Source organism: Balaenoptera ricei, chromosome 3, assembly GCF_028023285.1.
Source record: "Balaenoptera ricei isolate mBalRic1 chromosome 3, mBalRic1.hap2, whole genome shotgun sequence".
Classification (NCBI taxonomy): Eukaryota; Metazoa; Chordata; class Mammalia; order Artiodactyla; family Balaenopteridae; genus Balaenoptera; species Balaenoptera ricei.
The window spans coordinates 91,935,563-91,960,424 of record NC_082641.1 but is presented as its reverse complement, the minus strand read 5'-3'; the positions used below and the strand labels follow the sequence as shown (position 1 = coordinate 91,960,424).

Below are 24,862 nucleotides of genomic sequence, written 5' to 3'. Positions count from 1 at the left end.
CGGTGAGGTGGGAATGGTGGTGTGCTGAATTGGGCGATTGGGATTGACATGTATACACTGATGTGTATAAAATTGATGCCTAATAAGAACCTGCAGTATAAAAAAACAAACAAAACAACTAATACTAAACTTTCATTGGGTTATTTGTATGGAAATATGTTAATATAAATGTTTCAGACATTACATGAAATTTCTAAAAATCTTATATTTGTATTTGTATGGAAATATGTATGGAAATATGTTAATATAAATGTTTCAGACATTACATGAAATTTCTAAAAGTCTTATATGTTCTGGTATAATGTTATAAGTAATAATCCTAGTTATTACTTTAAAATGTATATCTCAGAAATAACTAATTTTCTTGTCAACTGCATTATTATGAACTTTCATCAAATCTTTAACCGTGGTCATTTTTAAGTCTTTTGTCATTTACAGACAGTTCTGGGTGTACTCTGATGATTTTGCAAATATGTTCCTATAAAAGGGTTTCATCTTTAAGAAATTCATGGAAAAGACTCTGACAAGTACAGGTTTCTGGTAACTGACTGTACTGCTGAACTGAATGAATAAGCATTTTCAGAACTCTAATGAAAAACTGATGAACTCATAAAAGTGCTAACAAAAGATCAAGATGAAAAAAAAAAATTAATTACATGGGACTGAGTGAACTGATGAGGATGAGTATAATTTTTGTGACTTTCTTTCTGAATTAAAAAAAAAAAAAATCCCACAAGGACTCAGAGGAAAAGAATATACAAATCAATTTTCACTGCAAAGTAAAGGAGCTGTTACAGTGGAGGATTACTGGACTGAATGTCAATATTATGACATAGTATGAGTGTGTTTCATGTTTGGTAATTGCAATCATTGTTGCTTTTGTTGTGGTCATCCATGTACAATGCTTGGTGTCAGTCTATTTATCTCTTGTAAAAATAAAATACAGTGTGTGTGTGTGAAAAAAAAAAAATTAAAAATATTAGTTTGGGATGAATTGTAAATAGAACAGGTCTAAACATCAGCTTAGGGAACTGGAAGCTTAACCTGAGGAATTTTTACATAACCCAGTGCAAAATCACAAAGGGATGAAAAAGCAAAGGAGTTTGTTACATTTGGTACCCTTTACTTCTCTTTTTGGGGTCTACAGGTTCCTCAGCTTCATATGATTGCATGTATATGTTTAGTCTTTGGGAGATAGGACACAGGAAGTGTTTGAAGTCATAAAGGGAATTGTTGGAAAGCTTTGAAAATAACAGAAGGCACGGTGAGAAGACGGAATGGTTTTGTATTTAACTGATACATGTATCTTTATTTTATTCTTCATCCTATTTTTGTTGGATTTAAGGAAAAGTGGGGTGTCTATCTTTTCCTCATATTCCCCTTGCTCCTGTGAATTTCTATTTAAAGGTCTTTTGGAAGATGACATGACTTTATAAAAAAAAAAAAAAAAAAAAAAAAAAAAAGGACAGAAGGGCGCAGACTATTACAATATACCCAAAAATCACAGAGCTAAAAATAAATTCTTCCAATTATTTTAATAGTGTCATTAGTAGTAATGTCCTATGTATATGAGAATACTGAAGAATTAGGGCTTCCACCTTTTAAAATAATTACAGACTGTTATAAAACACATACTTTAAAACAAATCCTGTGATATAGAAACTGAGGAAGTTGAGGTAGAAGAGGAAAAATTATCCCTGAGAGTTAAGGAAAAAAATCTGAGTTCTACACTTCCCCCTCTGCTGCTAGCCAGCCTTCTTTATGCCTCAGTTTCATCAGTCGTGCAAATGGTTTGGATAAAATAAACTGCAAATCAAAGAATAGCTTAATAGTATCTAACCCAACAGAATTAGACAATCTCCCTTGTCTAATTCCAAGCTTACCTGGAATCTTTCTTGTCATAATCTGACTGCCAAATACCTTTTCAATAGGAAAAAAAGGTCTCAGCATTCCAGGTTCCTTGGAGCTATATTGGTTATAAATCAATAAACTGATACAAAAGCTCATTAAAAAATAAAATCAGTGATTATAAATAGAGGAAGGAAATTGGTCCAAGTGAGAGTGGGAAACAGAGCTCAGTTTTCCTAATTCCGAACCCACCTATAGTCTACATCATCGGCATCCATCAACACTGAACCATCCATCAGGGAAGGGAAGGCAGTTTTCAAATCCTTCTTGGCCAGTGGCCACATCACTTAGTTCTTTAAACCATTCCTTTTAAGGGGAAAATACACTCACATACTCTGAAGATGTCCAAAAATAATTATAGTTTGTTTTTAATGCATATAACAATTATTTCTGCTTGTAGAAAATGACACCATTTGGAAGTTTGGGACTATGCACAGGCTTTAAGAGTGAAAGAAACAAAAGGAGAAGCATCTGACTGATCACTCTACCTTTTCTTTAATTGGCTTTTGGGGCACAACTTTCCAGGTTTCTTTGCTAGCTCCTCCTCTTTCCGAGGATATCTCCCTGCCCCTGCCCCACAATAAAATACACACACACACACACACACACACACACACACATATACATACATGAAGAGGATTTAAAAAAATCAATTCAGGCATATTTTCAAATCATTCCAGAGAAATCCAGATTCTTCTCCAAAGCCTACAAGAATACAGGTGATCTAGCCAGAACTGTTTTCTCTGACCTCACCTCCTTCCGCTCTCCCCTTGCTCACTGCACTCCCAGCCACGTCTCCTCCTTGCTGACACACACCATGCATGCTCTGGCTTCTGACCTTGACCCTTATCAGTCCCGCTGCCTGAAATGATCATCCTCATCTTCGCATGGCTCTATCCCTCTTTGCATTCAGGTCTCAGTTCAAAGATCCCTGCAGACAGGTCTCCCCTGATCCGTATAATAGCATCCCTCCCTCCTTCATTCCTCTCTCCTCCTCTTCATCACCACTGGATCTCTTCATCACCACTGGATCTCTTCATCACCATCACCTCTTCATCACCACCACATACATCTGTCACGTGTATTGTCTGTCTCCCTCTAGAATGTAGTATCCATTAAAACAGGGACTACATCAGTTTTGTTTCTGTATCCCCACACCTAAGAACAGCACCTGGCATACAGAAGGCACACAGTGTTTGCTGAACAGAAAAATGAACTAGGAATAGAGAGTAAGTTACAGTAATAATGACCAAACTAAATTTCCTCAAATGTGTCCTTTAACCAAAATATGTAAGTGGTCAATCCAACACATCTGTCACACTATAATGGCAACTGCTGTTTGGTCCAACAAGTAAATTTGAAGTCTGTGGTCGCCCTATGTCACATATTGACTAGGTACTGGCAATACTGTGATGCGTTTCACTCTGTCCCTGCCTTCAGAGATCGCATGGTCTCCCAGGGAGGCTGTGGATAATTAAAGTAAGTGTTGTGAACACAGGATGAGGGAAGGACAACTAACCTGGGAGGTTGGGAGGGACCCAGGCAGAAGCAAAAGTCATCGCAAGTGTGCCATGTATTCTATGGACAAGTTCACACAACCCACAGGAAACAGGGACAAGCAATTACTCCCACTTCTACCCTGCAACCAACCAGAGGACTCCGTTGCTTTTCTAATTGACAGGCAATCTTTTTTCACGTTGGCATTCTTCCCTTGACAACTACTTCAATATTTCTCACAAATCCAGCTGGAGTCGTTCACTGACATGCACGCACACTGAGGCTTTGTGAAACTTTCTGTTCTCAGGTGATGGAACACCACAGCCTTTGGCTTAAGATGCATTTGCATCTCGGGCCCCATATGTCCCATCATGTGTTCCAAGCACTGATCAAACCTCCTGACAAGCAATCTGCCTCAAAATATCCCACCAGCCAAGGCATTGAGTAGCTTTATCGTACGATTCTTCCAGCCCAACAGACTTTGATTGCTATTTACAAAGTTAACGACCCTAACCTACAGCTTTTTGCATGACAAGTAGAAACAACAGCTGCTAATGCTGAATTTTTTTTTTCCTAAATTGTCTCAAAGTTTAACTTCTCTGAGTTTCAAAAATATCTTGAAAGACTTACATATATAAAGTGCTTTATAGCCTCAGTCACTCCTTATGATAGTGCAAACCTTCCAAAAGGTGGCTTCTATTCCCCCATGAATTAATTTTGGCTGTTTCTGTTCAGCAAGAGAAAAAGGACATTTGCTAGAAAGAGAGGACAGCTTTGTGGTCCCAGGAAATATTTACTCTATAAATTGAACTTCTTTTTATCTGCATAATCCAGGTTATTCTCTTCTTGTTTCTTTCAAGAATGAAAGATGGCCACTGCTAGGAATTTGGATGTGGTTGGGGGAGATGAGAAAATAATTTAAATAATTACTTATCTCTGCCATGCCACCCCCTCGAAGATGTAAAAATCCACATCCTAACTGCTATCAATTTTCTGTGTCTTTTTTTAGCTTGTCTGATTCTGTAATCCCGCCAACATAAACCTCTTTCCCAGAATCTGGAGATTACTTAAAACGTAATCTTGGTTTTCTGAAATTTGATTCCTTGGATCAAAACCTAAATTTGCAATCTTTGTTCATCAACAACTTCTTAATCTTTCCGTAAATGCAGTTTTTATTTTCCAGTTACAGTCTGGCTTTGGAGGAAGCCTTCCACATGACACGCACTGGGTAAATTAGCTTCAGGCAGCTGTTAAAACAGCACCTTGAGTTTATTTCCTGAGTATCACCATCATATTCCCTACTCTGGATGGGTGCCTCCACTCAAAGTTCTGGCACCTCAAATCTGGTAGCCACAGTCCTGTAAATAATTCATCAGCATGAAAAGTCTTGGGATTAATTTTAAAACTTTCTGCCTGGACAAAGCACTTCTTCAGAATCAAGGTTCTCTTTCTGCGTTCAGGTCTGTGGCCCTCTCAGTTCCTGATCTCCTGCCTGGTCTTTGACTAACCTCCTCCCCTCACATCCCACTGCTCCTTCCCCTGTTTCTTGACTACCACCTGGTTCCAGCCATGCTTGATCTACGGGCCCCGCCCACTGGGCTCCACTCAGGGTCTTGCCCGTCCTTTCAGCACCTGCTTCCTCAGGACCAGGCCACCAGCAGCTGCCTTGCCACACAGCCCTGGCCGACCACTTCATCGGCTTTTTCATCAAACTCAGCGCTCTGCAGCCCCACAGTGATTTAGCCAACCGCAGTAGAAGCCTAGAGCCCCACCTGCAGGGGTAAGAGAACCCTAATTCTTGTCACAAAGGAAATCTTATTCTCATCTGGCACCTCAAATACTGTAGCACTAATTCCTCAGACGCCTCAGAGCACACAGGCAGTGGGACAGAGGTCGTGGCGCCTCTATCTCCCTTGAAGTAGGTGGGAACAGAAAGAAGGCCTTCCTGGATGATGACTGCCCGATTTCTTATTAACAAATCTGCTCTAGAAAATCAATGTCTACAATTCTTCAGCCACTTGAAGGTGACAGCAATGAGCATATTCATACCACTCTTATCAAAAACATTTATCTGGGTATTGCATAGAGATTACAATACATATCAAGTTAAACAGGCTTATTAGATAGAATACTCCCTCCTAGGAATATGTGATCAAAAGCTGAGAGCACAGAAATGACTCTTCTAGGAATTCACTCTGAAGAAAGATCCTTACCAATAAAGAAATTCATGTGGGAAGATTTCAGCATTATTTGTAATTGCCAAATATTGCAGGCCTAAATATCTAGACAGAGAAGTCCAGTTGAATAAACTACAGTATATTTACCAAATGAAGTACTATGAAGTTGTAATTGAGAATAAAGAAAATTATGAACTAAAAAAAAAAAAAAAAAAAAAAGCTGAGAGCAGTAACAGGAACTAACGAAAGGAAACAGTGGAGGAATGGCTGACTCTGGAGAAAGACTACCTGGTCTCAAATCTTGAGGTCACCATTAATAGTCTGTGCAATCTTGGTAAGGGTTTTCACCTCTTTATGCCTTAATTTCTCCACCTGTAACATGGGCATAACAGCATGTAACTCATAGAGTTTTTGATAATTAAGCATGTCAATACCTGGGAAATGCTTAGAATATGTTAGTTTTTACAAACCACTAAATTAACAGCTAAAATGACAAAATAAAATGACAAAAACTACTGCCAGCCATTGGGAATTAAGAGATCAGGGTTTTAGACATGGCTCTTGTTTTGTGGCCTCTGGAGTAGATTAAAAATGGTTGCAAATTCTTTATCACATCTCCCTTGAAGAGGTGGGATCTATTTCTTCACCCCATTGAATCTGGGCTAAGCATATAGCTGTTTTGACCAATAGAACACACAGACATGACCCTGTGTCAATTTCAGTCCTACGTTTTAAAAGAACTGGCAGCTTCCACCCCCTCCTTGGAACCCAGCTGCCATGCTGAGAGGAAACCCAAGCAGTACCTGGGCAGGCCCGTGTAGAAGAGAAGTGAGGTGATCTCCCAGTCCACAGCCAGCACCTGCTTGCCAGCCATGGGACTAAGCCATTTTGGAAGTGGATCGTCTAGCTGGGGTCACAGACACAAATCTTCCCACCCTCAGCTCTGCCCCAAACTGCGAAACCATGACCAAATAAGATTGTTATTTTAAGCCTCTAAATTTGGGGGGCAGTTTGTTACACAGCCATTGATAGCCAAAAAAGCCTCAGACCAAGCACTTAAATCACTTTCTCAAATTTGATGTTTATAAAAAGGGAAAGGGAGAGAAGAGGCAAGGTGTTCATTCAAACATTTATAGAACACCTACTATGTGCCAGCCTCTGTGACAGGCTGTGACACTGTTAGTCTGGTGCTTATGGTCTGTGTCCAAGACAGACATTAAACAACTCATTACAATGAAGCGTGATTCCATAAGGACAGAGGAGTATAAAGAAGTAGAAATGGGTGTGGGAATACCAGGTGATCTCAGTCTCTGCCAACCCTGATATTTTGTAACTTCATGGTTTAGAGCAAGTACATCTGTGAGACGGCCACTTAAAGACAGTCATACAAGATAATCTATCTAGAGAACAATCTTCTCCTATATAAATCCACTTCTTAGAGTATCAACGAAGATGTGGGTTTCAGTAGCTACGCAACAAGTGAATGGTGAAAGCATGAAAAGTCGCCTCTATAGCCTGCATTCAGGAGTGGAATAATCTTATGAAAGAGGCTTTGAATAAAGAAAGGACAGAGTAAGGAAAATATGATTTTCTGGGGCAACAGAGGTTTCAAAGTAAATAGTGATGGGAGAATTTTACCTATTCATTGCTTAATGTTTAAAAAGCAAAGGATATACGTTGATTGCTTTGGACAAGAGGTTTTAGTTATTCCCAGGAAAGAACAAACCCTTAAATATAAATTTTTAGTTTGCTACATAAATAGGCAGCTGTCTACCAGGCAAGCAGATCCAGTCCACAGCTATTTTGTGAAGATGAGTAAATTCAAGTCATACCCTCATAACGCTGCGCCTTAAGACACCTTCCTAAGGTCTGAATTATTCTAAGAACCAAGAAATGTGATTGTGACAGTAAAATAAGGTTCAACTACATACTGGTCCCACAAGTTTTACCAAGACAAACAGAACTAACTGCTGACGGAAAACCCATGGCGAAGAGGAAAAAGATTTAGTGGCCTTCCCTTGACACGGTTTGGGAGAATTTAATCTAACGCTGCTGAAAGTGTGTCCACTCAGCTTCTTGATCGTGGGGGAGGGAGCCTGAAAGTCAAACATTTAATTGTCTAAGTACTTTTGATTTGGCTGATGTTGAAGTCCTTTCTTAACCTCACATTAGGAAAAGAAAAATACCCTTTGAGTCTTTGATAGGGAGAGCTATCAGCCAAGAAAAAAGAATAGCCAATTCATGCTTCTCAAATTTTCCTTTTGTAGTACTGTGGTCAATGCTGAGGACTAGTTCACTTTGGTTAAAGTGTTTAGACCTGATAAAATCATTTGTGGTCATTGATAAAAATATTTTGAATGTCCACAGGTAGAAACAATTTTACTGTCTGTTATAATCATCTCACAGGATCTTAAACAGCTATTGTTCAAAATAAAGACACAAAAGGAACCCATTCATGAATTTCCTGTTTTTCCATTTTAAAGCCCTCAAACATACCGTGAACACGTCATGCGCAACACCCAGCTAGGTCTCCTGATCATGCATCCCTCACACCTAAATCCCTCCTGCCTTTCTTGCACCCAAGCATTCCCGGAGCGCTGCAGGCGGAGCTCAGCACCTCAACTGCTGACCAAAGCTAGCTGCTTTCACGAATAGGACAAGCAGATTAAAACAAGAAATTGATTCCAGTCACTCCCCCTTGTTTAGGATGTTATGGCGTCAGTGTCAACAGTATTGTCAAAGAGTCAATGACTCCTGTGGCGAGAGAACCCTTGTAGAAGGGGTAAGCTCACAAGTCAACACCAGTGAGAGAGGACTCTTGTTTATGATACCCAGGATAATGCTAGGCCCTTTCACGATTCTTCCTGCCCCTGAAACGCCTGGTGAGCATCAGGTTGAATCTGACCCTACGGTGACCTCCAGACAGCTTTGAGGCTCCTGAGCACCAAATAAGAGCACCAATAAGAGATATGGCACCAAAGGGGGTTTTTATTAGCTCTGCTTTCAGGTGAGAAGGAGGAACCGACCACGAAAAGAGAATGGCAACTTTGCCCCCCAGGATATTAAAGTAAAACCAGTGTTTAAGAGAAAAATTACAGTGAAAAGAAGAAACTCTACATCATAGACCTTATGTGAGAAATACAAATTAATTGTATTCAGATCTATGGATTCATATGGATACTGCCCTATGGATATTATAGAAAAGGCAAATGCTACAACTGTTGCCCATGATGAAGTGAACTGAGATTTAGGGTCCACAAGGTATGAATCACACATCTCCCCTTTGCTTACAAATTCTCTTTACATATACCCTAATTGAAAATATGTAAAAAACTAAAAATAACTATCCTTATACTCCACTGCAATTACTCAATCTGCAGGGAAACTCAAGACGGGGGGGGGGATGGAGTGGCAACTAAATCACTGAACCTAGAAAGAAGGCTGGAAAGAGGGCAAGAGGCAGAAAATGTGGTGAAGGACATGGTTGGGGCAGAAACTTGTTTACTTTCTTAGGGACAAAACTATGTCCTATAATGCTCTAGTACTACAGCTCCAACTAAAGCAGGTGCCACGAAACACCCTCAGCTCTTTCACCTGGCCACAAGTTTCCAAGGAACACTTAAGGAGTGGATAAAGCCAGGCAAAGAATGGAGAGTTTTAGTTCCCACCTGAGTTTCACAGATACTCTCAGCTAATCTAACGTGCCCACTGACCGTGCCAGTACTCTTCAAGTCAATCCTGGCCTCCTCTCTCTCTCTTCAGACTTCTAGCCACCTTCATCCTAAATCTGTGATTCATTTTTGAGCAAAGGTACCTGAATAGCACACTTCAGGTGACAGAGAGTTAAAGCTGCCACACAGAAACAAACAATGTGAAGGACCTGGCAGAGACTCTGCAAGATACGTGCCTTTAGTTTCTTATTCTTAAACGTCCTTAGAAGTCAAAGGCTTCTCCTAACAGTGTTATTAATGGAGTAGGGTCTTGGGTTCTGTTTGAGATCTGAAACCTCTCCCTGCATGTGAAATTGGCAAAAATCACTTAGGTCTCTGAGCCTCTTCCCCAACCTCCCGTTTTTAAGTGAAGCCCTCACTCTTAGCATCTCCCCAGCTTTCTACATCACAGGGAAAACCGCAGGGATTAGGAAATGCCTCTACCTCATTTGACCAACGTCTCAAAATGCTGTCTCAAACTGGAGCAGGGAACGCTCAGCACCAAGACACTTAGAGCACCAGGCAGGGGCTGACTGTATTCACTGCTGGATACCAGCCACAGACCTGCTCGGATTTCCCCCATCTACACCCTCCTCGCTTCCCCAGCACCAGCCCTCACCCCTCAAAGAGGGCTCCATCCTTTCCTTTTCCCTTCACTGTCGGTCATCTGACATCACCTCTAGCTGCCTTCTGCTGTCTTTATACGGTGCCTTTTCTCTCTTCAGCCACACTCAAGAAGCACAGACCACGTTGCCCCATGAACGGCTCAGCGATGAGGCGAAGAGGAAAACCCACAGCCACCAAGCCTCCTGCTGCAGACAGATTTCCTCCTCTTCAGAGCATCGTTCTGTGGGTTTCCCATCACACTTTTCAGGTATTCAAAGCCTGCGGGGTGGGGTGGGGGGGGGGGTGGGAGAATGTGCCAGAGGCATCCCTACGGTCATCAAAAAAGGTGGCCTCCAGCATCTGACCACTCATATACTTGCATACCGTCTGATGTCGCCCTAATCTCAAAGCTGGTCCCCAGCACTCAAGTGGATTTGCTACTGTGAGAGCCAGGAACTGCAAGTGCGCTTGCCTCTAAGACTCAGGAGTCCAGTCCCGGGCAGGAAATAAAGTTCTAAGCCGCTCTGATGTGCTTCCTCTCCACTCTCCTCCCCAAGGCGGGTCATTCGTCTCAGCCAAGGAAAGACCACCTTGCTTGAACTGAACCAAACGCATCACACGTGGGACCCTGCGGCCGACTCAGTACTCCAATGAGCTCCCCGGCCCCACCAAATTACTTACCATCAGATTAAGCTCAGCTGGGATTCCCATGTATTTTGCCAACTACGAAAGGTTATGTGGTACATACATTGGAGGAAGGTGGGTGGGAATGGACAGGGGACCCAGACCACGGAGAGTAAAACGCCTTGGCGACGCGGTGAGAGCTTGTTTCTTTTTTAAGCCACTCGTCTCAGACTGAAATATCAAGCCAGTTCAGGTCATTTCCTGAGTAGCACAACAAGTTAAAACAAGATCCAGAAAATCTATTTATCTTTAATTGTGCTGCCTCCAGACTGGGAGCGCGAGGCGGGTGGCGTGTAGAAAAGTGGGCGACGGGGAGGGAGGGGGATTTGTCGCAGAGCAAATGCCTAAGAAACCAGAGCTCCCGACCTCAGCTGTTTCTTACCTCACTCAGCTCGGCCGAGTTGTCGTTTCCATATTTCATGGCAACTCCAGAATTCATGACTGCACTTTTCAGAGCCGAGCTCCTCCTCCTCCAGGTCTCGGAGCTGACGAGTTGGGTTTAGCAGGCTGGATATCCACTGCTTGGTCCCCTCTGGCACATTTTAGTCTAGACAGCCATCTTCACCCAGGACAGTGGTGAAGCCCACACGAAGGATGCAGGCACTCCGAAAAGGAACAGAGCCGGCTCGCGTTTCACGGACGAGCCATTGCTGCAGAAGGCTGGGCGGCGAGGCGCGCTCGCAGCGGCCGGGCCGGCGCGGGGACCCGAGGCAGTGCCGCGCTCAGCGCCGCCTCGCGTCTCCTACGGTGCCTCTCCGCCCCCCATGACCAGGCTGGAGGACAACCCCGGCAGGATCCGGCCTCCCTGGAGGGCTTCCCGAAGAAACCAGGGCGGCGGGGCGAGGAAAATCCGCGTCTCGGGTTCCGGGGAGGGAAAGCAAGCTAAGAGAGCGCCGGAGCGCGGCTGCACTTCACGCTGAAGTTTCCCGTTTGAATCCTCGGGAGTTGTAAGTGCTCTCTGATTGAATACAGCTGTCTAGCTGCTGGCTACGGGGTGAGCGGAGGAGGCGGGGCCAGAAAGAGAAAAGGCGGGGGGAGGGGGGGAGGGAGGAGGCCGAGCAGAGGAGACCTCGCCGGGAGAGCAGGCATCCTTCCAGCTCCCTGCGATAGTAATTACAGGACCCAGGTCCAGGAGGAGAGAAGAAGCAGGAAGAGCCACCTGAGTAATTGTGCAGAAAAAGTAAAAAACAAAACCAAAAAAACTTCCCTCCTAGTAGCCACTTTCCATAATTTAAGAAGGTCAAGACAAATCTGAACACTGTACATCAGGCAGCGCTGTGCACTTCTCATGGTACATTAAGATTTTACAAGATTGTGGGGCGGTCATTTTCCCTGATCAGTCTAAAGTCGACACTGAGGGTGTAAATTCACCGTCAAACTCCCCCCACCCACACCCCGGGCAGATTACAATTTCTGCATGTTCTTAATAAAGATTAAGATGCTCCATCACATGAAAGGCCCAAATGTCCCATCCTCTCAAACCCTCAGTCCTTAAAAATATTACATTTCCCATCCACTTCAACCCTCAGACCTTCCTTAGAAATCTTACAGCTCATCTGAGCAGAGCTAGATTTGTATTTCTGGGGTTTGGAGTATGAATCAGAAAAGATTCAATAGGCTGTTAAATTCAGTGGACTCCTGGAATCAGAGCTCCCCTGCAGCCTTGAGTTTCCCTGAGGTAAAAACATCCCTCTGTGTGTGGCAGGGTGGGAAGAGAGAGCTAGAATTTTTCCCTCCATAAAGGTTAAAGTCCCTCTGAACTTGAGATGCACTGAAAAATATTCTGATCCTTTAACAGTAGGTCTGCAGGATTGCTTTAAAGGCCTCATCAGTCACTTTCTACACAACGGGAACAAAATGTCTCCATCCCCAATGACAGACCTTGGCACTTCCTGAAGCCTTCTATGAAAAAGCCATTAATTTCCAAGGCTGCTTTTTTTTTTTTTTTTAAGAAGTAGGATATTTATTTTGCTCTTTAAGAAGAAGGAAAAAGCTTGACCATTTGCATAGATCTTCTTACTCGTATGCCTTCCTGTTGAGTTCATTCATTACCTGATGAAGGCTCTACTGGGATGAGGAAGAGTTGGCAGCTTTTATGGAGCACCGGTCCCAAGTTCTGGGGCACTGCCAGACTAGAGCACATTAGGAGAAGCTCTTCAGCATGGGGAGGGTTTGGGAAGCCACATTATTTTACTTATTTAATTCATTAAAAACTGTTGAGAACTGTGTGCTTGAAGATGGAGATGGTGGTGAAAGAATATAAAAATATAAAGAAGACTCAAGCATCAACCCTGCCCATAAGGTGTTTATAGTCTCATAAACAGAAATGACTAGTCTAAATATAAATGGATACTTGCCATAAAAGCAGAACAAATGAAGACCTACAGCAGTTCAGAGGTGGGAAACAGGATTTTGGCTGGGTTGGGTGGGAGGAGAAGACTGTGAAGGACTCTTAGAAGAGGCAGCATGAGTTGATATTTGAAGAATGGCTGAGCCCAGCAGAGATGGGCAGTGAGGAGAAGGTATCCCATGATGTGGGCCCACTGTGAGAGAAAGTGTGAATGGAGACTGGAATGTCAAAGGATGCGTGGGGAATGGGAGATACTCCATTCTGGAATGGAACCTGGATTAGATAAGTGAGTTGAAGCCAGATCATGGACAGTTTTGAGTGCCAGGCTAAAGAAATGGGCCTTCCGATTGGCAATGGAAAAAAAAAAGCCTCTAAAGGTTTTCAAGCAAAGAAATAATAGGATCAGAGCTGTGCTTTTTAAGACATTCCAGTGGATTTGTATCACACTCATGAGTAACTAACATGAAGTCAAGTAGACTAGTGTTGAGTGTGATTCTGGTGTTTAAAGAAACATATTTTTCATACTAGATGGCCCTTAAAAACCAAGCAGATGACTTCATCTGGTGTTCAACCAAAAGAAAAGTGATCTGTTCCAAGAGTGGAGGAAAAATTGGCAGTACTGAACTTATTAAGAAGCAATATGTCTGCAGATTCTACTTTATGGACAGTATAAGGCATTTTCAAGAACAGTGTTGACTATATGGGATTTTCTTCTTAAACAATGACTTTAATACTTAATCCCCACATAAGCTGGAACTCCACTACAATCTGGCATCTAAATGTGGTAAACTGGAAGTAGGAAATGGACATGCCAATTGGACTATCCCAACAATCCTGCAAGAGGCTAAAAAGGCCTGAATTGAGTTGGGACAATGGAAAAGAACCAGAGGTTCGTTTAAGATGTAAGGGGTTCTAATAGAAAGATAGTAAACAGAAACTGTAGTGGAAAGAGGAGAGCTTAAAAATGACTTGTAGATCTAGAACTTGACTGACTGGGGTTTTTGACAATGTTCTCAATAAAAATACGTATTCCAGAGAAGAAATAGGTTAAGGAGGAAACTACATTTGGGATATCGTAAGTTTGAAGTGGCATCTTTGTAAGTTTGAGGTGGCATATTAGAGTGGAAATGTTTAGAAGGAAGCTTGAGATGGAGCTATAAAGGTAAGTCAAGGTTGTGATGGAGATGGAGGTTTGGGGTAAGTCCTATTAGAATTATAAATAAAACCATGGAAACAGGTAAGGTTGCCAAAGAAGATAGGACAGAGAAAAGAGAAGTGCTCTTAGGACATTATCTTAAGGAACATCTTTTTCATGGAGGGAAAAGAATAAAAGAAGAAATGGTAGGAAAGGCCAGTTAAAGAAACAGGAAGATAACCAGGAAGACTGTGAGTCTGGGAGCCTAAGGGAGATGTCAAGACAGAAGGGAAAGCATCAATATTACATGCTATAGAGGGGGGAGAAGCCTGAAGACTGATAAAAGAGCACCTCTAAGACATTAATGTCCTTCAAAGATAAATCTCTACACAAGGAATGAAGAGCAACTAGGGTTAGTAACCATGTACTACTCTTGCCATAAATTTGATGGTGACTGCAAATTGAGAGATGGGAGAGTTTCTTCAGGTAGGTAAGCAATGTTGAGTAGAGGGTAGAATGAGCATATTTGTAGTCTGGGGCTAAAGGAAAACCTGGAGATACAGAGGAAAGGAAGATGGAGCAAAGTTCTTGAAAAAGGAGGGAAGGAAAGGGCCAAGGACAAAAATAATGAGCTTAGCTTTGGAGTAGGCTTGGAGAGGAGGAGAATTCAGATGCTCCTCTGAGCATCCAAGGAGAGCTGGAGAATTTATAGACTAGTAAAGAGAAGACTTCAGAGATAGACAGTAACTAACAGCATTTGTTTGAAGAGCCATCCAACTTCCTCTGTGTGATTGTGGAGGGGTAATGAAGACTAATGAGAACTTGTCATCAAATTTTAACTTAATAACAAGAAGACCACAGAACTATCTGTCAGTGCAAGGAGAACAGAGTAGTTGTGATTCCCCTCCCCTGAAATTGTTCAAGCAGAGGTTCAAGGCTGGCGGGACACACTGAAAGCCAGTGGTATAGAGAGTAGAGCTTCATGCAATCAGGGAGAGTCCAAATCAGTTTTCTTCCAATCTAAGATTTCATGAAACGAAGATTTTTTTTTTTTTTTTTGCATAGTTTAAATGTTTTGTGGTTTTTTTCCACCTCTTAGTTAGTTAGGAATCAGGCTGGGAATATCTACTATCAAGAAAGCTAAGATATTGCGGTAGACAAGAATGAAACTGGGTCAATGTCCTAAGTACGTTAGGAATGCAAGGAGCCCCTCAGCATGTCGGGTCAGCACACCAAAGGAGAATGAAAACCCACGTGCATTTCCAATATAATGAGAAAGAGGTCGCAAGATTAGTGCTCACTGTAGTTTACCAAGTATATAACTGCATGCCTGCAAATCCTTTCATACTGTGGCTGCCTCAGCATGAGCCCTCTAGAAGAGCTTCTCCAAGTTCTGCTTCAGCAGAGCACAAGCCCCTGTCCACAGAGGTATGGACCGGAAGTGGCAGGGGAATTTATCAAGATGTAGGGGCAGGTTGGGTGAAGGAGGAAAACCTGTCTTCCAATTGGGCAATGACCTGGGTTCCCCTTATTTCTGGCCTTGTCTTTCCAAGAGGCTAATCTCTTCGCATCTGGTTTCTGGGAGAAGAAGAGGAGGCAGCGGTAGTTCCAGGAGCATTTCTGGGAAAGCAGAAGTTGCAGTTTGCATGAGTGGATGGGTCTGTGTACCGATCACATGCCGTAGCGCACTGGCATTGCCTTTCTGCTGTCAAGGGCAGGCTGGCCCCTCTATGTATGGCTGCTGACCTCAGCGAATTTCTACACAGTAGGGATTCTATTCCAGGTCTTCTCTGTACCCTACATTGGTAATGAACATCAGATTCACTGAAGCAATCTTGGGTAAAAGTCTTGAACCTCCGGCATTAAGGAAATTGAACTCTGGGGCTGGCTGACCTAAGCCCTCGTCTCCACCCCTAGGGGGTCCAAGCCAGCCTTGCCCATCGCATGAGTCCACTGTGCTGAGTCACACTGTCCTCCTCCAGCCCACACAAGGAAACAAACTCCAAAATTGCCCCCTTCCCCCTTGACTCTCTTAAGCTAAACCCAACTTAGATACCTCAGATTTTAGGAAGAAAGCAGCCTGGTTAAGCTACTTCACACGAAGGTGAAAAATACTCATAATCTTCTCAACCAAGCCCAAAGTATTTGCATTGTAAAAGAGGATGCTTTGAAATAGTGCGAAATTGGTGGGATTTCCTGAAGAAGAAAGTGACTTTTCAGAGGAAAGAGGGATTTCAGAACCCTGTGGAGATGCAGGAAGTCCCAATCCTCTGAGTCCTTGAGAGTCATAAAAGTCAGGGAGCCCTCAAAGTACACACTCAAAAGAATTTCCTGCCCTAAATCTATAAGCCCACCCCCATAAGTCCAGAAATGCTCTCCGTAACCCAACTCCTGTGGCCGTCTGTTCAGGCACCAAGCCAGGTGCGGAAAGCCAGGACTAAGTCCCTGGCTGTGAGCCACCAGCCAGCCTCAGTGGCCTACCCTATCAGACATCATTTGCTCCAGGTGCCACAACATAAAGCATTCAGGAAGCATTGCACTAGACGAGCTTGGCCTTGGTCTCCGTGTCCTCAGAGAACAATGTTAAAAACAATCACCTAGCTTGTCCCTGGGTTCCACTTACATTGGTGAGGATGTGCAGCAAGTTTGCGGTGTTGATTCAAAAAAGAAAAGCACCCACTGTGTGCCAGGCATTGTGCTGTGCCTTGGGATTCAGTGGTGTATGGGACAGGAAAAATCCTTGCTCTTACAAAGCTAGCATTCTTGGTGGAAAATGATTAATAAACAAATAAAGAAGATAGTTACAGTTTGTGATGGATGCTATAAAGGAATTAAACAGGAGCTATGATGAGGGAGAGCAGGCCCCTTAAATGAAGCAGTCAGAGAATGCCTTGATGAGATGACATTTCAGCGTGAAGGTCAAGAAGGAGCCCACTAGGCAGAAAGTGGGGGAAGATGGCCAGGCAGAAGGATGAGCAAGTACAAAAATCCTGGGGCAGAAAAGGGCTTGACCCTTTCCCATAAACTTCAAGTTTTTAATTTAATTTAAATTTCAACAAAAAAGTAGACACTATGATGGAACATGACAAAAAAATGATGGAGGAGCCCACGCAGTGTGTGTGTGTTGGCCATAGATTTCATTCTGTGTGCATAAAGAGGCCACAGGAAGACTTTAAGCAGAGCAGAGATATGATCCAATTTATGTTTTTAAAAAGTAAATCTAGGGACTTTCCTGGTGGTCCAGTGATTAAGACTTCACCTTCCAGTACAGGGGGTGTGGGTTCCATCCCTGGTTGGGGAGTTAAGATCCCACATGCCTCGTGGCCAAAAAACCAAAACATAACCAACAGCAGCAATATTGTAACAAATTCAATAGAAGACTTTAAAAATGGTCCACGTCAAAAAAAAAACTTAAAAAAAAAACGTAAATCTATTCCTATACAAACTTTACCACTAAGTAACCTAAAAAGTAGACCAAAGAAAGTTCCTCATTTACATGAGTATTCCTGCAAATAAATGAAGAATTGATACAATTAGAATATTCCTATTTTGCAACCTCTAATGAATTAATAGATTTAGGCATAAAGCACAATGGCTACTAACATCACAAAAAGACATGCAATTAAACACATGACTTCTGATGGAAGAATACAATACCACCTATGAAGCCATCTTAGCAGTTTTTAACATTAAGGAACATGTTACATTAGCCACAGAGATGCAATCAGCAAAATCTAGACTATAACTCTACAGGGCAAACAATCTGGTTTTTTAAACATGTAAATTGAAAGGGGGAGAAAAAAGCACGTGAAGGAGTGAGATATCAATGGAAGGAGAACCCCAGAGACATATCAGCCAGTTGCAATATGTGCTCCTTATTGGGATCTTGATTCAAATAACCTGACTGTAAAAAATTATGATACTTTATGAGACATTCAGAAATATACTTTTTGAATATTTGATGCTATTTTAAATTATTAATGTTTAAGGATATGTTAATGGCCTTGTGCTTATTTATAGATATATATTGAAAGATTTAGGGGTGAAATGATATGATGTCTGGGATTTGTGTCAAAATCCTAGAGGAGTCAAGGAAATCAATGGGGTTTTCAATGAAACAGACTGCCATGAATTGATAATTGCTAAAGCTGGGTGACAGGTGTAGCTCATGCTACTCTCTCTGTCCACTTGTGTATGTTTGAGAATCTTCATAATAAAAAGCCAAAAAAGGACAATTTTACCTTTATGTAAAGAATGGGTTGTAGCATCATAAATGTAGTAGAGCAAGGAAACTTGTTAAAAGCTATTATAGTTGTAAGAAGATGCCTGTGGCTTGAAACTCAGTAAAATCAATAAAGACGGTAAGAAATGGATGAACTTGAGATATATTATTTAGGTAAAACTGACCCGAACTTGGTGAATAATTGGATGTAGGTAATGAGACAGAGAGAGGAATCAGGATGGCCATCAGTTTTGGGGTTGAACAATTGGATGTGGGGAAGGACTGGGTTTGGGGGAATCAATGCTTCCACTTTAGACACATTAAATTGGAGATTCCTATTTGACATTTAAAAGGATGCCAACAGCAATTGGATAAATGAATTTGGGGTTCAGGGGAGAGTCAGGCTAGACAAATGGATTTGGAAGTCATCAGCATATAGATTATAGTTGATGTTGAAAGCCACAAGAACACATGAGGTCACCTAGGGAGAGAGTGAGTAAAAAGATGCAGTCCCAGGACTTATCATTGAGATGCTCCAATATTTCCAGAGGATAGAGGAAGAGAATCCAGCAAGGAAGATCAAGAAAAAGTAACCAGTGACAAAGAGCAAAACTGAAGATATGACATCATAGATACCAAGAGACCAGTGTGTCAAGGAGAGTTGCAACCTATGTGGAATGCTGCTGAGAGTTCAAGAAAGTGACAACAAAGAAGTGTCCTTTGGTAATGGAGATTACTGGGGACCTTGAGAGGAGCAATTTCATTAAGTGGTGGCGATGGATAGAAGCTAGATTAGTGTGGATTGAATAGTGACTAGGAAGTGAAAAAGTTGAAAGAGTACATGGAGGTAACTTTTGAGAAGCATGTTGCCCAAAGCCTTACTACTACTGAACAATCTGATGAGAGCTTGAACCAGTCCTAACTTCTACTTCTGAACTTTTCTCCCTTTACTATGCCCCTTCAGTCAAGTTATCTTGGAATCCCTTGGCTGGGATTAGAGACTCTGAGTTGTTAGCACAGTGGACCCCTCCCTAAACCGATAACTGTTCCATCATGCTGGGTCTTCACCTTACTGTTTATGAAATCAGCTATATCACTTTTAGACCCAATGAGTTACTGCTGTGAAATAGATGGACTGCAGTAGATAATCTGGTTCATCTGTGTTTGAAATTTGCTAAGAAAAGCCCACACACCTATGGTCAATTAATCTTCGACAAAGTAGCCAAGAATATACAATGGGAAAAAGACAGTCTCTTCAGCAAGTGGTGCTGGGAAAGTTGGAGAGCCGCATGTAAATCAATGAAGTTAGAACACACCCTCACACCATACACAAAAATAAACTCAAAATGGCTGAAAGACTTAAACATAAGACATGACACCATAAAAATCCTAGAAGAGATCTTAGGCAAAACATTCTCTGACATAAATCGTACCAAAGTTTAGGTTAGTCTTCCCAGGCAATAGAAATAAAAACAAAAATAAACAAATGGGACCTAATCAAACTTATAAGCTTTTGTACAGCAAAGGAAACCATAAACAAAATGAAAAGATAACCTACAGTCTGGGAGAAAATATTTGCAAACAGTACGACTGACAAGGGCTTAATTTCCAAAATATACAAACAGCTTTTCAACTCAATAAAGCAAACAACCCAATAAAAAATTGGGCAGAAAACCTAAATAGATATTTCTCCAAAGAAGACATACAGATGGCCAATGGGCACATGAAAAGATGCTCAACGTTGCTAATTATTAGAAAAATGCAAATCAAAACTAAAATGGGTATCACCTCACACCAGTCAGAATGGCCATCATTAAAAAGTCTACAAATAACAAATGCTGGAGAGGGTGTAGAGAAAAGGGAACCCTCTTGCACTGTTGGTGGGAATGTAAATTGATACAGCCACTATGGAGAACAGTATGGAGGTTCCTCAAAAAACTAAAAATAGAATTACCATATGATCCAGCAATCCCACTTCTGGGCATATATCCAGACAAAACTATAATTCAAAAAGATACATGCACCCCTATGTTCATAGCAGCACTATTCACAATAGCCAAAACATGGAAACAACCTAAATGTCCATGGACAGGTGAATGGATAAAGAAGATATGGTATATACATACAATGGAATACTACTCAGCCATAAGAAAGAATGAAATAATGCCATTTGCAGCAACATAGATAGAACTAGAGATTATCATACTAAGTGAAGTAAGTCAGAAAGAGGAAGACAAGTACCATATGATATCACTTACATGTGGAATCTAAAATATGACACAAATGAACATATGTGAGAAACAGAAACAGATTCACAGACATAGAGAACAGACTTGTAGTTGCCAAAGGGGAGGGGAGGTGGGGGATGGATGGAGTGGGAGTTGGGGATTAGCAGATGCAAACTATTATATATAGAACAGATAAACAACAAGGTCCTACTGTATAGCACAGGGAAGTATATTCAATATCATCCTGTGATAAATCATAACGGAAAAGAACATAAAAAAGAATGTATATATATGTATAACGGAGTCACTTTGCTGCACAGCAGAAATTAACACAACATTGTAAATCAACTATACTTCAATTAAAAAAAAGAAAAAAATTTGCTAAGAAAGGAAATACTTGAAAACTACTTCCAGATTAAACCTCACACATAGAACAAACAAAAATCCAGCCTTCTCAACTGCAAATATAACTCAAGCACAGAAAGCACCCCTGTGGTGTGTGTCGTCTCATTAATTACATTCACGGACTGTCTCACACCCGCCTAGGCATTCTACTAACCTAGAATCATTTGGCATCAAGATCCCTGACATCATCAGTGGGGAATTCCTAGTTGAGATTCACAGCCACATGCATGCATCATGTGATGCTTCAAAAACTTCTTCGCTGTCTGATAAGATGTTTTGGAGTCCAAAACTTAGTATCTGTGTCATCTTGCCTTAAATATTCAGAATATTTTTTAAAAATCTTTACTTATTTGTTAAGTTTCTTTAAACTATATCAAATTCTCTATGGAAAGGAAAAATAATCAGGGGAGATTAGGGATTTGGAAATCCAAGGAAGTAAAAAAAAAGTCTTAAATCCTCCCAGGAGTACTTGCATATGGCCAGTCTCCTGGAGAGGAAAAAGAAAAAGAGATGCATGAAAATAGATGTAGTAAAATTTGGAGAAGTTGCTTAAATTAAATGAATTCCAAATGCCTGCCACTGTTATTTCTGGAGCTCTTTGGGAGGCTAAAACAACATCATTCCATTTCTCTTTTAGCTAGAATACGTTGCAGCAGCTGCCCAGAAGGGACAAAGAGAGAATTAATATAATATAATGTCTCACAGACCTAATGACAAAGGAGGCAGTTCGCCTGGCATCATACCAAGCTGACAGATGAAGACGGAAGATCTGAGAGACAGGCTGGGGAAGGCCATCACCCTGGACTTGGAGTCCACCGAGTGCCACTGGCTGGGCACTTTGGTAGAGATTTCCTACAGGGACACTCTGAGCCATGAGGAACAGGCTCTGCCTGTCTTCATAAGTCACCTTCCCTCTCCCAGCCATCCTCAATTGTTCTGCACAAGTGCCATGTGAGCTCAAACTTTCCCTTCAGAGCGAATGCTCTTTAACTGGCATGTCCAGCCATGACCCTTACTTGTACTCCAGATCATGGTTTTTCATGTGACTACCAGACACTTTTAAGTCTTGTCATCACCATAAAGCATGTCTAAAACTAAACTTGTCATGTTCCACCAAAACCCAGGTTAAATTTCAGCTTGCGCATTTCTGTAAATAGAATCACAGTTTCCAGTCAAATAACTCTGGAGTCATTTTCAATTCCCTTCTCCTTCATCTCCTCTTCCAGGCATTTAGCCCTTTCTCCACTTGCTCTCTACTTTTCCTGATAGCAGCATCTTCCAGGCCTTATCTTTTTTTTTGGGGGGGGGGGGCACGCCGTGCAGCTTGCAGGATCTTAGTTCCCCGACCAGGGACTGAACCCAGGCCCAGGCAATGAAAGCGCTGAGTCCTTACCACCAGAGAATTCCCAGGCCTTGTCTTTTTATACATTGCTAACTGCACTTAATGATATGACTCAACTCCAAGTCATTCTGCATACTCTAGCCTAGCTATTTTTCTCCAAAATACAGCTTTCTTTCATGTCATTGTACAAGTAAATCTTTTTAAAGATATTTTATAAGCTTTATTGAAATACAATTCATATACCATAAAATTCACCTTTTAACATGTACAAGTCTGTGGTTTTTAGTAATATTCACAGAGTTGTGCAACCATCACCACTATCTACTTTAGAACATTTTCATCACCCCTCCCCCAAAGAAATCTATAGTCTTTAGTCATCATTCTCCATTTATCCCAACCACCAATTTACTTTGTGTCTGTATGGATTTGCCCATTCTGGACAATTCATACAAATAAAATAAAACAACATGTCGCACCTTATATCTGTCTTCTTTCACTTAGCATAATAATTTTCAAGGTTCAACCATACTGTAGTATGTATCAGTATTTCATTCCTTTTTATTGCCAAATAATATCCCATTGTACGGTTATACCACATTTTGTTTATCCATTCATCAGTTGATGGATATTTGTTTCCATTTTTTTGGCTATTATGAATAACGTAGCCGTGAACACTTGTGAGCAGGTTTTTATATACATATGTTTTCAGTTCTCTTGGGTATATGCCTAGGGATGGAACTGCTTGGTAATTTGGTAACTCTATGTCTAACATTTTGAGGAACTACCAAATTGTTTCCTAAATGGCTGCACCATTTCACATTCCCACCAACAATACATGTAGGTTTCAATTTCTCTACATCCTTGCCTACACTTACTGTCTGTGTTTTGATCTTTCTCTTCTCCAAAATCCTTCAGCATTTCTGGCCTTGATGGCTCCATTAAAGGCTAAGCTGTATGATGGTGAACTCAATCAAGTAAAAGGAAAACCAGGACTCATATGGCTGTGTCAGTATTAGAAAATGGAAACAATTCTGTTCCAGTCGGTAGATAACCACTGCCCCAAACCAGAGGGTGCCCACTCCCTGACCACTCGCTGCCCAGGCTGCCCCATTCCTACCTCTAAAAACCCTCAGACCTTTCCACAGTTTAGCAGCCATAGGACTAACACTTGGCACAATCAAGGGCTCTAGAACCTTTCTGCATTGCTATGGCTGGTCCCCATTGTCAGGTATTTTGAATATCACCCCTGGAGAAAAGAGGTCATATTTCTTAAATGAAGACAGAAATCAAAGAATAAAGTTATTATAGATACCCAATTACATGGTTCCATTAAACAATTATCATACTCTTAAAGGATTTCCTAACAGCATTTGAATCAGTATTCCCCAACCCCTTTACCACTCTCTGAATATGAAACCCACTGAATGTTCCACAGTCTTGACAATGCCAATCTCCCTTTCCAGCACAAGTTCCTTCCTGCTTGTGTTTCATTCCTGTACTGATCTTTTTAAGATTTCATGTTCCAGAACTAACCAAAATATCTGACTTATTTTCCCAGTTATTAGGAACACAACTCTTTGAATCATCATCAGACTCCTCTTGGCCCTTCAGAACCTGTTCTGTGGAAGTCTATGGCACGTGAGGAGGTGTGCAAAGACCACTGTCCACACTAATGAAAACTACCCTTATTTTTCCCTCACAACCAAAATATTAAGATTTTTACCCCTTTCTTCACACAGCTGATGTTTAACTCTTTTCATTTCAAATTATTTTTCACACACCATTATCTGGCACCAATGATAGAGAGGGAAATGAATCTCATGGGACATGAAAGCTAACCCTAAGATGCAAACACTTGTTATTTGGAGGAATTTGGAAATCTGAAGAGCAAGAAATGGATAACAATTTTAAGCTAATTTCTTTTACTTTTCTTAAGGCAGGAACCTACTTCAAAAGTGAACATTCCTCTAGAGTCTTGAGACAGTGGCCTCAAATTAATGCCTTTTCATATTCAAGAACTATTTAGTTATCAACTACAACATTCACGCATCTCGCTAGGTACTAGCAGTATAAGGGTGAAGAAAAACAGATGCCATCGTTGCCCTCAGTTGATCCTAGAGTCACGTTGTGGTAGAACACAAAGATGGCCCCATCTTCACAACTCCTTGGAAACATGTCTTTGTCTGCAACTTTGCAGTGCCCTCCCACTCTGATTCTGGACTTGTCCATGTGACTTAACTTGGGCCACTAGAATACGCCAGAAGTAATGGTGTGCCTTTGCCACCTCAAGAGGCCATTCGTGTCTCCTCTTGAGCATCTGCCACTAACAGGTGATCCCTGAGGCAGCCTTCTGGAGGATGACAGACATGTGAGCTGTTGTCTCAGTCACCCAAACTGAGGCTTAGATCAGCAGTCAGCCAGCTGATCCCCAGATATTTGAGCTAGCCCGGCCTCTACAGCCAAGAGCAACAGTTGCCCTGCCAACCTGCAGCTGACCCCAAATACACGAGCAATAAACACTTACTGTCGAGTGCCAATGAGATTTTGTGGTATTTCATTACACAGCATTATGTGGCAACAGATAACTGATGTATCACT

At 41.6% G+C, this 24,862-nt stretch overlaps 1 protein-coding gene across 3 annotated transcripts in view; it reads right to left on the bottom strand.

The window, feature by feature from the left end:
- Positions 1 to 24,862, bottom strand: part of MCC (MCC regulator of WNT signaling pathway) — a 428,184-nt gene that overhangs the window by 266,454 nt on the left and 136,868 nt on the right. Inside the window, exon 1 of one of the 3 annotated variants that reach the window (XM_059916877.1) lies at positions 10,965 to 11,553. The exons of the other annotated variants lie outside the window; for them this stretch is intronic. Coding sequence (XP_059772860.1) covers positions 10,965 to 11,021 — 57 coding nt within the window. The 5' untranslated portion in view covers positions 11,022 to 11,553. Of the gene's footprint in view, positions 1 to 10,964; positions 11,554 to 24,862 lie in introns of those variants that run through there. 3 annotated transcript variants of the gene reach the window in all.